Below are 16708 nucleotides of genomic sequence, written 5' to 3' on the forward strand. Positions count from 1 at the left end.
AACAAGATTCTCTGGTCAGGTGAAACAAAGATTGAACTGAATGACAAGCGTCACATCTGGAGGAAACCTGGCACCATCCCTACGGTGGCAGCATCAAGCTGTGGGGTTGTTTTTCCAGTGGCATGGACTGAGAGACAGATCGATTGAAAGAAGAACAGAGCAAAGTACAGAGCGATCCTTGATGAAAACCTGCTCCAGAGCGCTCAGGATCTCAGAAGGTGAGCCTTTGCTCCAGTCTAACAGGACAACAAAACCTAAGCACGCAGCAAAGACAACGCAGGAGTGGCTTCGGGACAAGTTTCTGAATGTCCTTGAGTGGTCCAGCGGGAGCCCTGACTCAAACATCTCTGGAGAGACCTGAAAATAGCTGTGCAGCCTGACAGCGCTTGAGAGGATCTGCAGAGGAGAATGGGAGAAACGCCCCAAAAACCGGTGTGGCAAGCTTGTGGCGTCATACCCAAGAAGACTGGAGGCTGTAATCGTTGCCAAAGGTGCTTCAACAACTGAGTAAAGGTACTGAATACTTATGGAAATGTGATATTTCAGTATTTTTATAAATTTTCTAAAATGTCTAAAAACCTGTGTTTGCTTTGTGAATATGGGGTATTGTGTGTAGATTGATGGGGGGGGGGGGAATGATTTAATCAATTTTTGAAATAAGGCTGTAACGTAACAACATTTGGTTAAAAGTCAAGGGGTCGGAATGGTTTCCGAATGCACTCATCTCAACAGGTAGGCTGTCGCCGTCTCTCATGTAGACACAATCATTTAAACACAAAGGCCTGGAGATTCAGCCAAGAAGCTACATTCTTTAGCAGCACTAACTTGTTATGACAGGCTCTGCTTAAACATGAGTCACGCCTTCATTACTGAAGCTCTGCCTGCTCCACAATTACCGGCTTCATCTGTTAAGTCATTTGTCTGTCCGTCTGCGTTCGTCTCCATCTCTTTGACGAAGTTGGAGGGAAACAGTCCTGATTTGCCATTCATGGTTCCACTCCACCAGCCTTCCTCCACCTGGAACAACCAACCAGAAGCCAATGAATACCTGATCACCTTAGAATAAATGCCTCAATCACCTTATGATAATATAATAGACCTTATCATAAATCACAACAGCCTAAGATACTATTAGCTGTCACAATTTGCATCCAATGTAATGGTAATATGTAGACAGAATTAAAATTATCAGATAGTTACAGAGATCATGGCAATTCTCTTTTATTCTCCAATGTAAAACTTTACCTAAAAAAATAAAAAACTACAAATCAACACTCAACAGAACAATGAGTCTAACAAGGAGACATGAAATAAAGCACAGGTAAGGAAACCCAATGCAGGAAAGTCATTACGAGCAGCGGAAATAGCTCAATGCAGGGCAGTGTAAAGAAGCACTAGCCTTACCTCCTCATTGATGTCGATGATATCCCCTATCTTCAGCTCCAGCTCATCCTCGTTCTGGGGCACGTATTCAAACAGAGCCCTGCACTGCCGCTTCTTAGGTTCTGCAACCACAAAAGACAGGAGTCTGAGAAGACTGGGAACACCAGTTACACCAGTCTGCTCGCTGCTCAATGGGCCTCCTCAAGGCTTCAACTTCCTGGACGCACGTGTGTGTACCCTGGTGTCCTGAGGAGGGCAGTAGTGATGGGGGAAAACATCAATACAGTTCAGGATATTATTTTTGATGCTATCGTATCGTTTTGACAATATCGCAATATTGTTTTTGAGCTAATTGGCTGTAACTGCACAAAAACTCCAAATATTTTTCCTTCACAGCTTGTTCTCCATCTTTTTAAATAGGGAGCAAATTAATTTTCAGCACTTTTACTTCCATGACTGATCAAAACTAGTTTTCTCATGGCTCTCTTGTCCCTCTGCAGCAGACATTTGGTGAGCAATAGGTTTTGACCATGGAATTGCAATAAAATCACAGTATTGAATTGCAATACATACAGAATTGTCACTTAAGTATAGTATCACGGGGTCCTTGGCAATTCCCAGCCCTAGAGGGTGTCTGAATCTAAGAAGTGGATGAGAATACTCCCCTCCTGCAAGATGCACTATGCGACTTTCAGCAAGGTGTTCCTGTGGCAGTTCAAAGCTGCACAGAGGGGATGTGTCCCAATAATATCTCCTTTCTCCTGAAGTGTACTCTCATTCACCACTTCCCACAAATCAGTTCCTTTCAAATCAGTGAATGGAAGTGATCAAGTGCACATTTTGGGAGGAAGGAGAGATAATTGGGACTTGGCCAGGGTAAACTAGACTGCAAGAAGTCACCTCACAGAGGAGACCTAACGGCTGCTCACTAGAACTGCACTAACACTAGGACCCATGTGTATATGGCCTGAAACTAACTTTTTGGCCCACCACCAGCCAATGACGAAATTCACCCTCCCCTCAGACATTTTACCAGCATTTGACTGGTGGTCGAATACTAATTCCAGGCTCCAGAGTGTTTTTGTTCATTCCAATATACTGTTCTCTGAAAACTTTTAACAACAGGTGGCAAGAGCGCCACTACAGTCAGCGTGCATCACTGTCAGACCAAGTGCTGCTATTAATACCATCACACACACGCCTCTGCAGAGACAGACGATTATCAGAAGTTCGTCATCTCCACTTTAATGCTGCATTTCAATAGGGACTACTTGGCATTCACATTACCCTGCTGTTGACACTTTAATTAAATCAAGTTATATTGACAAATGTCACAAGAGAATGGTTGTGTAGGCTATACAAAGACTCAAGGTGGAAGAAAAGCCTCCATGACTAGCAAATACAGTAGCAGGTGATATATAGCCAATATCCAGTATCCACCTAGAATCTATGACACACTTCAGAGAAGAGAAAACTGATGTATTTCCTCCCACAGTGAGATGGAAAACATGAAATGAAAGCAGTTTATTCTGAGTGTTATATTGAAGTAGCGATACTCAAGAGAGGAACATAACCTCTGTTGGTTTACAATATTAAAAAAAATAAGCATTCTCTAGTCTTCTTGACACCTTCCTTGCTTGTTGTGGGTAGTAAAGGAAAAATGAATAACTAAGATACTTCAATACCTTAAAGTCCTGCTTCAAGGCCCCAATGAGAGAATCTTCATTGAAAGTGCTTTTTAGTCTAGGAATAAGCTTAGGAACCAATTCAGAGACAAAACAGTACATGCATGTCTAAATATGAACAACATAAACTATTTAAATGAATACATCCACTTGTCTTAATGCTATCATTACTGGGAAATATAGTTAGAGCCACAACTCAAGAGTCATTCAGTATTGGCATTACATATTTTAATGTGTGGGTTCCATCTGTGTGCAGTAGGCTTTAGTCTATGGTAGATTAAAGGGATACTTTGGGATTTTGGAAATTAAGCCCTTTATCTACTTCCCCAGAGTCAGATGAACTCTTAGATACCATTTTTATATCTGCATGCTAGCCGTTCCCATAGACTTCCAATTAATGCGCTAATGCTAGTTAGCAATTGCGGCACCGCTAGTTAGCAATTGCGGCAACGCAAGTTAGCAGCTTCTGTGAGTTAATCTGACTCTGGGGAAGACGATAAAGTGTTTTTGCCAAAACCATAAATATCCCTTGAAGTCCACAGAAATGAATGGGGGGGACCCTAGGCATTCCTCCAAGTTTTTTTAGGTAGTGATTGAGTAGAGACATCTACATGTGTTCCTAAACAATAAAAGCACAGCGAACTGTTAACACACACAACTGACTTACTCTTCTTGAGACCGCGGGGCTGTGAGTGTGGCTGGAAGCCCCCAGCTGGGATGCCGTAGGTGCTCATCCGCTGGACCAGGTTGGCCACATTCCCTGCACTCTTCTCTCTCCGCTGGGGCTGCGCCTCCTCCTTGGCCTCCTCTTTTGTCACATTCACCTCCTTGGGCTCCTTCTTCATCTCCTGCCACCAGAGGCACCACACACAGCGGAGAGGACAATGATTAATTTAGGCTAATTATAAAGAGGATCACTTACATTTAGCCTACACTGATCTTGCTGATAGTGGCTGTTTTGAAGAAGGTTTTGCTAGCAATGATTGTGATCGGTGTTTTTCTTAAACTAATTTTGTAAAATGCACTGTAGTTTAATTGACTAAAATGTGAATGTAGTATCAATCACATAATGAAATTCCCATATCATGATGATGTCTGCTGATTTGCTGTGTGCTAGCTAGCCAACTCCTCCTGGGGCTGCATTTAGATAAGGTTCGTGAGGCTGCAGTTTCAGCGTAGACTCAATGATATTGTGAGGAGGTGGGCACGAGAGGTAGGCCTCCTGTATTGAGTTCAGTTCGGGAGATTCTATTTGACACAGTGTGTATTCTCAAGATATTCTCTTGAGATGTTCAATACGTCCATAGTTTCATATGGAAATAGAAACTGCAGGGCACTATTTGAATTAGTGATGCACCGATATTACATTTTTGGGCCAATACCGATAATCAATATTTTCCTTGCAAAAAAACCAAAACGATACTGATAACCGGTATTTTTTTTTTTTTTTACGGCCTTTTAAGTATTCCAGTACAGTTAAATAGTAAACACACACACACACACACACACACACACACACACACACACACACACACGGACGCAGCAGTCTATAAGGCACTGCATCTCAGTGCAAGAGGCGTCACTACAGTCCCTGGTTCGAATCCAGGCTGTATCACATCCGGCCGTAATTGGGAGTCCCATAGAGCGGTGCACAATTGGCCCAGCGTCGTGCGGGCTGTCATTGTAAATAAGAATTTGTTGTTAACTGACTTGCCTAGTTAAATAAAAGGTTACACGCAAACAAAAAGTCATTTTGTTGGCATTTACATATGCCCCATTACCAGCTAAACATAATCAAAACCAATTTTTTTCACTTACTTGCTGTGCTGTTTTGTTTTGCTGTTCATTTGTTCCATTCTCAACCAGGATTTCTATGGAACGCCATTTGAAGTATCAAATAACACGACATAATCTGTTTCAGTAGCATAGCTAGGTGTCATCTAAAATAACACTAATTTATTAACTTATTTGACATATCTATGTGAAGCTAGCCACAATAAAGGATTACCCACAATAGTGGACTTTGTGGTTAGCATTCAAAATAAAAGTATGGAATAATTCTAGAGGTCGGCTGATTTTGATTATTCAACGCCGATACCGATTATTGGAGGACCAAAAAAAGCAGATGCCGATTAATCGGCCGATTTTAAAATGTATTTGTAATAAATGACAATTACAACAATACTGAATAAACGCTTACTTTAACTTAATATAATACATCAATAAAAATCAATTTAGCCTCAAATAAATAATGAAACATGTTCAATTTGGTTTAAATAATGCAAAAACAAAGTGTTGGAGAAGAAGGTAAAAGTGCAATATGTGCCATGTAAAAAGCTAACGTTTAAGTTCCTTGCTCAGAACATGAGAACATATGAAAGCTGGTGGTTCCTTTTAACATGAGACTTCAATATTCCAAGGTAAGAGGTTTTAGGTTGTAGTTCATATAGTATTTATAGGACTATTTCTCACTATACCATTTATATTCCGTATACCTGACTATTGGATGTTCTTAAAGGCACTTTATTATTGCCAGTGTAACAGTATAGCTTCCGTCCCTCTCCTCGCTCCTACCTGGGCTCGAACGAGGAACACATCGACAACAACCATCCTCAAAGCAACGTTACCAATGCAGAGCAAGGGGAACAACCACTCCAAGTCTCAGAGCGAGTGACGTTTGAAATGCTATTAGCACTCACCCCGCTAACTAGCTAGCCATTTCACATCGGTTACACCAGCCTAATCTCGGGAGTTGAAAGGCTTGAAGTCATAAACAACGCAATGCTTGAAGCACAGTGAAGAGCTGCTGGCAAAACGCACGAAAGCGCAGTTTGAATGAATGCCTACAAGCCTGCTGCTGTCTACCATCGCTCAGTCAAACTGCTCTATCAAATATCAAATCATAGACTTAATTATAACATAATAACACACAGAAATACGAGCCTTTGGTCATTAATATGGTCGAATCCGGAAACTACCATCTCGAAAACAAAACGTTTACTATTATCGCATATACCCTGACTCTGCGTGCAATGAACGCAAAAGAAGTGACACAATTTCACCTGGTTAATATTGCCTGCTAACCTGGATTTATTTTAGCTAAATATGCAGGTTTAAAAATATTACTTCTGTGTATTGATTTTAAGAAAGGCATTGATGTTTATGGTTAGGTACACGGAGCAACGACAGTCCTTTTTCCGCGAATGCACACCGCATCGATTATATGCAACGCAGGACACGCTAGATAAACTAGTAATATCATCAACCATGTGTAGTTAACTAGTGATTATGATTGATTGATTGTTTTTTTATAAGATACGTTTAATGCTAGCTAGCAACTTACCTTGGCTTCTTACTGCATTCGCGTAACAGGTAGGCTCCTCGTGGAGTGCAATGAGAGGCAGGTGGTTAGAGCGTTGGACTAGTTAACTGTAAGGTTGCAAGATTGAATCCCCGAGCTGACAAGGTAAAAATCTGTCGTTCTGCCTCTGAACAAGGCAGTTAAGCCACCGTTTCTAGGCCGTCATTGAAACTAAGAACGTGTTCTTAACGGACTTGAATAAAGGTGTAAAAAATAAAATTGGCGAAATCCCGGTTTCCGATTGTTATGAAAATTGGCCCTAATTAAAATCGGCCATTCCGATAAATCGGTCGACCTCCAAATTTTACTTTTGTATTAATTTGCATCACTGTCAATGACATACTTTTATTTTGAAGACAAACCACAAATTCCACTATTGTGCCTAATCTTTATTGTAGCTAGTTTCACAACACATAACCCGGTATGGTAGAGCCTCACTAGCCAGATGAGGCTAGCTGGCTGCTTATAACTTTAGCTTTGGGCAACAGGGTTAAGTAGCTGGCTAGCTATATATTTTCATGAACTGAAGGTCAATTTCAATAGGCGAACAACAAGTGGCAACCTAGCTAATACTTACTCACAAAGATTCCTAAATCATTGCTAAGAATAATGAAATGACTGCAGTTTCTACTGGGCATCATTTTCAGGCTGGTTGTATTGGTAATAGCTAGGTACCGAGATAAAGCTAGTTACCCCAGAAGTTGCGGTCGAAGAAATTATGCTTTATTACCAACGCGGTACTGTAAAACACATCGTTTGTGGCCAGTGTTTGCAGAGTTTTTTGTACAGCTTTGACAGTGCTACTGTATCTTTTTTGACACACAAAGATCCAAACGGCGTTCCATAGTATGCATGTCGTGAAGCTAAAAGCAGTGACGCCATTACTGTGTAACTCCGGTAGGGCAACATCTGAAAAATTGCGCACTAGGTAGTGTGCACCAGTGCTCGACCAGTCGGCGAAAGCCAACATCACCCATGACAGAGAACAGTTGATTGTCAAGGACAATGAAATCCATGATCTTGGCTTTAATGGATTTTGCCTTAGAGTTGTCTTGCTGGAATTTTCTTACTCTTTCAAATGACTGCTCGATCCACACATCAGACATTGTGTGGGCTAGGTTAGGAATGCAGTGTTGCGTGTGTAGCGCAACATTTTAAGTGGCGTTATTACGTCATACCTACAATTTATAGGTATGCACGTTACCTTTGACATCGGTTTTTAACATCGGCGTTAAACTAGACAGCCGATACCGACGTTGGCATTTTTAGCTAATGTCGGCCGGTTCCGATATGCTCACCGATATATCGTGTATCCCTGATTTGAATGGTAAATGGGAACACAAAACCTACAAATCATGAACTGATAGCATACAGATATGATGCCTTCATATTGAACTTCCAAGGTAACTTTCACAGGCCAAACATCTATCATGTCATGTGTAGTCAATCACTTTATCTAGCGCTAACGCTTAAGCTCATGTAGGACAAGGCTTTCCCTTTAACTGTGGAAGTGGAATCAACCATTTTGTAGACCTATGTCCACACCCTCCTCAGAAATGCCATTATTCACTGAGCTGTGCTGCAGCAACTACACAGGGACATTCCTCCTCAGAGTGCTTTAACAGGCCCTTAGACTCCTCATAAGCACACACATTTGAGCAACTCCAACAGTTCTCCTCTGACACAGGTTTCTCACCTTGTGTGCTTGAACATTTCCACAAAATTAACCACTAGTAACTGATAGAATACAGTACGCTCTGAGTGTATATGTAAACGTTTACTTTACTGCTCTATGGGCCTGTGTCTGCTCATGTTGAGACCTGCCCCAATTCCAGCTCAGACCATAGAAAAAGGCTAGGACAGCAGCCAGCCAGCCACAGCCCGCTCTACTCACTCTGCCGGAATCTCTCAGGAATGCTCGAAAAAGCACTCTGAAATCTCTGTCTCCAGTGGAGTCCGCCTCGCTAAACAAGTAAGAGCTAATGGCAACCTGCTTTTGAACCTGCTTTGCAGAGCCCTCACATGCTGATTCTACAGAAAACGATCATATTATAGACTAATACTGTTCCACTTGCAAGGTTGTAAAAAAACAACTAATATCAGGAATTCGACACTAACTCGTTCCACTGGTGATACTAACGTTTTCACTTCGTGGCACCAGCACACATTTGTTTATACACTGCTCAAAAAAATAAAGGGAACACTAAAATAACACATCCTAGATCTGAATGAATGAAATATTCTTATTAAATACTTTTTTCTTTACATAGTTGAATGTGCTGACAACAAAATCACACAAAAATGATCAATGGAAATCAAATTTATCAACCCATGGAGGTCTGGATTTGGAGTCACACTCAAAATTAAAAGTGGAAAACCACACTACAGGCTGATCCAACTTTGATGTAATGTCCTTAAAACAAGTCAAAATGAAGCTCAGGAGTGTGTGTGGCCTCCACGTGCCTGTATGACCTCCCTACAACGTCTGGACATGCTCCTGATGAGGTGGCGGATGGTCTCCTGAGGGATCTCCTCCCAGACCTGGACTAAAGCATCCGCCAACTCCTGGACAGTCTGTGGTGCAACGTGGCGTTGGTGGATGGAGCGAGACATGATGTCCCAGATGTGCTCAATTGGATTCAGGTCTGGGGAAAGGGCGGGCCAGTCCATAGCATCAATGCCTTCCTCTTGCAGGAACTGCTGACACACTCCAGCCACATGAGGTCTAGCATTATCTTGCATTAGGAGGAACCCAGGGCCAACCGCACCAGCATATGGTCTCACAAGGGGTCTGAGGATCTCACCTCGGTACCTAATGGCAGTCAGGCTACCTCTGGCGAGCACATGGAGGGCTGTGCGGCCCCCCAAAGAAATGCCACCCCACACCATGACTGACCCACCGCCAAACTGGTCATGCTGGAGGATGTTGCAGGCAGCAGAACATTCTCCACGGCGTCTCCAGACTCTGTCACATATGCTCAGTGTGAACCTGCTTTCTGGTAGTGCTCCTCCTGCTCCTCCTCGCACAAAGTGAGGGAGCGGTCCTGCTGCTGGGTTGACGGCCTCCTCCACGTCTCCTGATGCACTGGCCTGTCTCCTGGTAGCGCCTCCATGCTCTGGACACTACGCTGACAGACACAGCAAACCTTCTTGCCACAGCTCACATTGATGTGCCATCCTGGATGAGCTGCACTACCTGAGCCACTTGTGTGGGTTGTAGACTCCGTTTCATGCTACCACTAGAGTGAAAGCACCGCCAGCATTCAAAAGTGACCAAAACATCAGCCAGGAAGCATAGGAACTGAGAAGTGGTCTGTGGTCACCACCTGCGGAACCACTCCTTCATTGAGGGTGTCTTGCTAATTGCCTATAATTTCCACCTGTTGTCTATTCCATTTGCACAACAGCATGTGAAATTTGTCAATCAGTGTTGCTTCCTAAGTGAACAGTTTGATTTCACAAGTGTGATTGACTTGGAGTTACATTGTGTTGTTTAAGTGTTCCCTTTATTTTTTTGAATCAGAGAATATAAAAAAATATATATCATTGTATATATTGTATAATTGTGACTTACCGCCTAGATTTGGTCTTATGTAGCAAAATGTGAAATGGTGTCTTTTTTTTTTTTTTTACATTGGATAAAAGTAGAGACTCAAAATGGTATAAAAAGAGCTACAAAATGGTATTTTATATACTGCATGAGGAACAACGGGAAAGTCATTCTGCTTTGAAAGTTGATGAACTTGTAAATTCACTTTTGAGAAAATGGCCTTTGAATGTTTTGGTATCTAGTGAAGAGCTCTTCTTTGTCTACAACCATTCTACATTGTTCACGCCATCTTAAGCTTTAGCCCCACCCATCTCGCTTCGCTCTCGGAGCGCACACTTGACGCTTTGGCCGATGATTTGTTTACCTCTGGATAACATGAAAACAGTCTAACCAGCTCTGCTGGCAAAACTTTCATAACACCTTTTTGCAGATATTTACTGACTAGCATAAGACATATAGCTAGCTAGGTAAGCAACAATGAACAACGTGCCAGCAATGCCACAGTGCTGGAAGCTAACCAACCAGGTCCAATGTTAGCTAGCTAACATTATGGTATAACTAGAAAAGCAAACGGCTCTGGAAAACAAATAAATGTTAGCTAGGGAGCCTGCTAGCTATCAATACACTTTAGCTTGAAATGAAACCACTGTCAAAATTAGAAACGTGTAATATCTGAAAATGTAGCTAGCTAACACTAGACTATCTTAACTGAACACATCATCAAGCATGATGGATGCGTCTCCCTGTCAGGAATGCCATTCCACTGTTTCCCTTAGTTTGAAGATGTAATCCGGAGACGGGTGTTTTCTCCATCTCTTTAGCTATCATACATTAATTCCAATGTTTTCAAAACTTGATTCTCCAGAAAGGAGAGCACCACTACACATGTTTAAAAAAAGTTGAGTTCGACAGGATTACCAACACAGACTGACGAGCTCAAATAGACAGAAGCCTTGAATATGGCTGACCAATCAGAACTCCTCTATAGGTATGTTCATCCCACTCATTAACTCAGCCAATCATGGCTAGTGGGAAGGTTGCTCACTTTTTCTGTGGCTTAACCAACAAGGTTCATAATTTACCAATTTATTCATATTTACAGATAGCATACAAATTTGTTTGTATAAGTTCACATGTTCGAAAAGGCATTTCTGCCAAAAAACGCATTTTGATAAAAAAATATTTTTTACATTCAAACGGCTATCCTGTGAAGTTACACCTAGTTTCCTGAATTGGGTCACAATTTATAATGACCTGGTCCGTGCCTCATAATGTGCCTGCATTACATTTTAATTAATTGCCTTACAATCTACCTAAAGACAGGTAGGCTATCATTGGCATCGCTAAGGCCTACACAAAGTGGTAGACATATAAGCACTACGTGCACTGCACACACAGTGCTCGACATTCAGGTAAATTTGCCAGTGGCACACCAGGCCAGTGCAAAAAAAGCTACTGGCCCAAATAATAATCTGAGCAACAACCAGCTGTTTGAGAGCTGCGCACTCTTTCTGCCCGACAGATTATCTATAGGCTACACTGTACGTGTGCAGCGTACATGATAAAAAAAAACTTGACGAACAGCTTCGGGAATCCTTCGGATTTAACCAAAAGCATTATCCCAATATTATTACTTGGGGATGATCAACTGGCCTGGAGTGTTTCCAAAACCTCCCCGGGCCAGCAGACAGCCCTGTATGTCTAACCCTGATCACATTTACATTTTAGACATTTATCAGAAGCTCTTATCCAGAGCGACTTACAGGAGCGATTAGGGTTAAGTGTCTTGCTCAAAGGCACGTCGACCGATTTTTTCCCCCTAGCCGGCTCAGGGATTTGAACCAGCAACCTTTCGGTTACTGGCCCAATGCTCTTAACCGCTAGGCTACCTGCCGCCCTTTATCACAGACGGGCATTCCCGTGCCATTGTTGCCTCTTCAGAAAGTTGGTTTATTTTTGGTCATTTGCACATTACTTTTTAAATATGCAAATTCACAATCATAACAGAATGTGAAACTAACGTGACCAAGGGAAGGGGAAAAAATGAATCACTGGCACTGGTCAAATGGTCGCAAATGTGACTGTGGTCGCAGTATCGCACCCTGACTATTAGATTCATTTCCTGAATAGATCCTGAGTTCAAGGGGCAAAAAGTTACAGCCATATAGAAGGTTTTATTATTATTTGACCGATAGAGAAAAAAAAAACTCTCTGCTTTATTTTTTTTGTTTACATTTTCCACAGTTCTTTCAGGTATTCGCTCTCAAAAATAAAATATTTTAAATTAAAAAACAATTAAATTGGATGTTCTAAGTCCACAACAATGCTTAAACCACATCAGGAGACCACTTGAGGTCTGGGAAATGTTTTCGAAATATAGATTTTGGGTGTAGTTATCCTTTAATTCCAATGTGCACCAAGCAAAAGGCTGTGATTTAGTGCTGCTTTTGTGGCGCACATGTGATGGTAGAGTATGCTAAACAAATACCTACTGGATTGATGCAAATAATCATATCATTCTGCCAGGTATGAATAGACTACTTTGTACTTAATTGAGAATGTCACCAGAAGATTTTTCATAAGCATCGTCGTTAACGGCTACACTAAGTGGGAGTGCGCACCACACCTACAGACACAGGCGGGGGAATTCTTGCTGCCTCTTCAGGAAGTTGCAGGAAACACGAATCACTGATGCATTCTGTTCATGTCTTATGATAAACTTGGGCAAATTAAAACATGTTCAATACATTTAGTTGATTCCCTACTGAGTGTGATACATTTTTTAAAATAAATAATCAGTTTTAATGTCTGGACTCTGATTCCATTCACATTCTCCGCATTGCAGATTTTACAGGGCGGGCCCTACATAGTCTATCCATATCAAGAGTTTAACTGTGTGTCTGGAGGGGTAAGCAGCCAACGTCAGCAAAGTCCCACTCACATATGATTGGGGTATGTGAAGTATTACAGGGCTAGGCCGCTGGCTCTGTCCACTCCTCACACTCCCTGGCTCTGCCCCTGTCCGGCCAGTGAAGGGATAAACCAGTATGGATGAGAGGGCTAGCCGGAGACTGACCCCACTCCATCCGCTTCCTGGTTTACACATGTTGACTGGGCATTTCCACAGCAGAGGAGACAGACAGCAACAATGTGTGTGTTTGTGTGTTGCTTCTCTCACGCAGGTCAGCGAGTCTATATTCCTGTGCCAACTGGAGACCAGCTTCCCGACTCAACCAGTGTCCTGACTCAAGCAACTCCTGAATGATAAATTATTAAACTATTTCAATGCATTCATTCAATCCATTTAAAAAAATTAAAAGGAAAGCAAGCCAAGAAAGACAGCCGGGGGCAAGGAGTTGAGAGACCTTGGGAGGAGCCAGACTGCTGAAAGGGAAGAGAGAAAGAGAGACATCCTCCTATGGCCGAGTCGAAGCTCTGTCCCAAGGGAAACTGACGGCCATTCTTAGAACAATAACACCCTATAGAGTTTACTGCTGACTTGCATAGCTCACGGTGTTGAAGCTGAACAAACAGCAAATGTAGCAGATACAGAAAACACCTAACTTTTATTGCATAATTGGCCACTATTTCCAACAAACTGAGAACAATCACATATTGAGGAAAGGAGTTTCATCCATTTTCTACTTGGAGGGCCAAACAAACTGATTTCAGTAAGACTCTGAGGTGACAAAATTGCAAACAAGGTGAAGACGTGTGACAGCACTGCCAACACCCAAAACAGTAACACCTCCACCTGCACAGAGCAGAGTTGTTGATTATAATGCACTTCAGCAACAGCTCAAAGAACCCTGTCATATTGGCGTCGAGTACAGACCAATTCCTTTATAAGTGCCTCTGTGACTAAACATTTTCTAACAGCTTCCGGGGGCAAAGTTAAGTACAGCAATATATCCTTCCTCACAGCTTCCAGACTCCTTAGTGAATTATCTATCTCACTACTCTGGGTTACAGTCAGGAGGGATGGAAAAGGGAAGAGCAGCCGCTCTCTGTGACTTCATTACAAAACTTTAATAGAATTGATATATATATATATATATATATATATATATATATATATATATATATATATATATATATATATATATATATATATATATATATATATATATATATATATATATATATATATATATATTTTATATAAATAAAAGATGTACAATGTATTCCCAGAGGATCGCACAGAGCACATACGTAGCCATTTACACTCGTACCCGTATATGGGTTGAAAATGGCAGATTAAGGCACTGATAAACGCCAAAAGGGGAACACAGTAACATGCTATAAATGACATCAGAGCTCTGGCTCTACGCTTCACAGCGCTGTATGGGTTTTGACTGACAGCCATTCTGAACTTGAGCACCGTGTGCGACAAGAAGTTGCCCCCAGCCCTCACAGTAATTGGGCAATTTTTGCAAATGTTTTGTTGTCGGAGTGAGAGAAATGCTGTAAATTAAGAGGACTCAATCTATTTTGAAAGATGAGGCATTGAGGATTAAAATAAATACTGCGTTGATGTCATACAAGCAAGCCAAAACTCCAAATGTGCACTTCAAATGTCCATATCATGAAACTCATGTCATATACAGTGTCAATGTTTATAATCACTATGTTTGATGTACAGTTAGTTACAAGATGACATGGCGTCATTTCATGGGTTGTTCTGAACAGAATGAGCCTGTTTGTCACAGGCCTGAATGCACTCCTTTCTATGCGCACCAAAATGATGATCTGTTTCCCTGAATTGCATTGTTAAAGCCTAACACTGTAATATTCTATTTTATAACTTAGCTAGTCATGTTGGCAATAGAACAGGCTTTCAAATGATACACACCTGACACAGACAGCGTTCTACAAAATTGACATTTTTGGGATTGTGTAAACGGTAATTGTGTGATGCCGGGATGCAGGGTTGTGTTCCAAACAAAACAACTACAAGTGTTCTTGCTCCTCAACGGCACAGCTAGGAGCAAAAAAAAAACGAAAAACACCTTTTGGTCGGAGACTCTTCTTTCAGTCATAAAAGTGCATTGAAATGACTTAGGAACTGTGCACACTTTGGAGAGATGTGTGGCCACTTGGAGACACTAGTTAGTTCTCTCACTCAAACCCTTGTCATTTATTTTGTCTTATGTTGCACCTAACACACCTTTTTCAGGAATATTATTATCATGGTACTGAATGTAGAGATTATTTTCTGATTTCGTTATCAACAAATGCGGCAAAAAGTACAGTAAATGTAAAATGTACATAAAATCAACAGTAACATTTTAATTCAGTGTTGTGTCAAGTGAACTGTTGTGCCCTCACCTTTGGTCTAATAATGTTCCCATAATCGCCTAACTGTTCTCTTCTCAATTGTTACCATGGTTATGCATAGGCTTTACATATTTATTTTGTAAGAAACATTTCAAGTTAGTCCTTTCCATACCGGCCAAATCCCACGAGAGCAAAGGGTTAAGGTATTAATTTTAAAAAAAACACTTGTTTCCAAAGTGGTCCTCAAATGGTAAAAACTAGCGTGATGTAAAAGTTGCAATGAGTACTATGACAACTCCATTTCACGGTACATTAGAAAGAGAATTGTGTGCATGTCTTCAACTGGAATGCAATATTTCCTGGTGCACCAGGGTTTATGAGTCCCAAGTCTGCAACCAGCAGTCATGATTGTTTGTTAAAACCGGGAACACGGTTCATGTTGCAACGCCAGAGCTTGATTCCTATATGGGTCTTTTCGTTACTGTACTTGTCAAACGGAATTCTCATAATATTGTCTAAATAGGGAGAGGCTCTGCTCACCTTGACGAAGTTGTCAGGGAAGAGTCCTCTCTTCCCGTTGAGGTCTCCCTCCATCCATCCCTCCTCCTCGATCCTGCGGACGTTCCTGATCACTTCTCCCAGCCTAAGGGTCAGCTCATCTTCATGGAGGGCTTCGTACTCATACTCCACCACAACCTCTACTGGAGAGATGGAGAGAGCGATGGAAAGACTTACCATTAGAACAATAGAGATTGCGAGACACATTGTTTTGACATGTAGAGGCAGGACAGTCCTGATGTCAATAGAAGTCTGCTCCTTAAGATTTAAGCCTTGCAACAGCTAGCCTATATGGGGGCATCACTGCACACAACTCATGATTGCAATTGATCATCCTAGCTCTTCACTCAATATTGACGCCGATCATCCCTGCATGCTTGAACATGTTGCGGATGAGGAATGTTTTTGCATTTAGGAGGGTCAACAAAGCAAAGCAAATTTTTGGGAAAACACAGATGCATCAAACCACATAACCTACTATGATATGAACTCTTTAGGTATCTGCTACTTTCTGCTAAACCAATCCAGTCTAGACAAGACCACCTTGTGACTCAGTGAGGCTCAGTCAATACATTGACCACGCTCTCAAAACGAGTAACCGGCCTTTAGACTGTCTGCCACTTCTCCATCCAGTGATCATCGTCAGCCGACCACAGCACACCAAAACAAGCCTTGAGAGAAGAGAAGACAGTCATCTGCTAGATGACAGACTTGTAGATCCTAGCCATGTAATTTTGTCTACAGTGCCCTGGGAATGGGCTATATCTAGCGACTCAGTCATTCACACGCCTGAAACCAATCTGATTGGTTGTTCGCTCACACACAGACGCAATCTCTGTTGACCACGGTTATTTACATAGCGATGTGGGAGATAAGCAAGCCACAGCAATACAG

General features: G+C 41.8%; 1 protein-coding gene across 3 annotated transcripts in view; it reads right to left on the bottom strand.

The window, feature by feature from the left end:
* The window catches only part of cd2ap (CD2 associated protein), a 74448-nt gene that overhangs the window by 36479 nt on the left and 21261 nt on the right, over nt 1–16708 (bottom strand). For 2 of the 3 annotated variants that reach the window (XM_036985112.2, XM_021612084.3), the window contains exons 2-5: nt 15797–15957; nt 3736–3916; nt 1405–1505; nt 897–1017 (exon numbers count right to left, since the gene is read on the bottom strand). In XM_036985112.2, the coding sequence (XP_036841007.2) occupies nt 897–1017; nt 1405–1505; nt 3736–3916; nt 15797–15957 (564 nt within the window). The remainder of the gene's footprint in view (nt 1–896; nt 1018–1404; nt 1506–3735; nt 3917–15796; nt 15958–16708) is intronic. The other variant, XM_021612085.3, reaches the window with a different exon arrangement.

Source organism: Oncorhynchus mykiss, chromosome 8, assembly GCF_057628025.1.
Source record: "Oncorhynchus mykiss isolate SJ-2025 chromosome 8, ASM5762802v1, whole genome shotgun sequence".
Classification (NCBI taxonomy): Eukaryota; Metazoa; Chordata; class Actinopteri; order Salmoniformes; family Salmonidae; genus Oncorhynchus; species Oncorhynchus mykiss.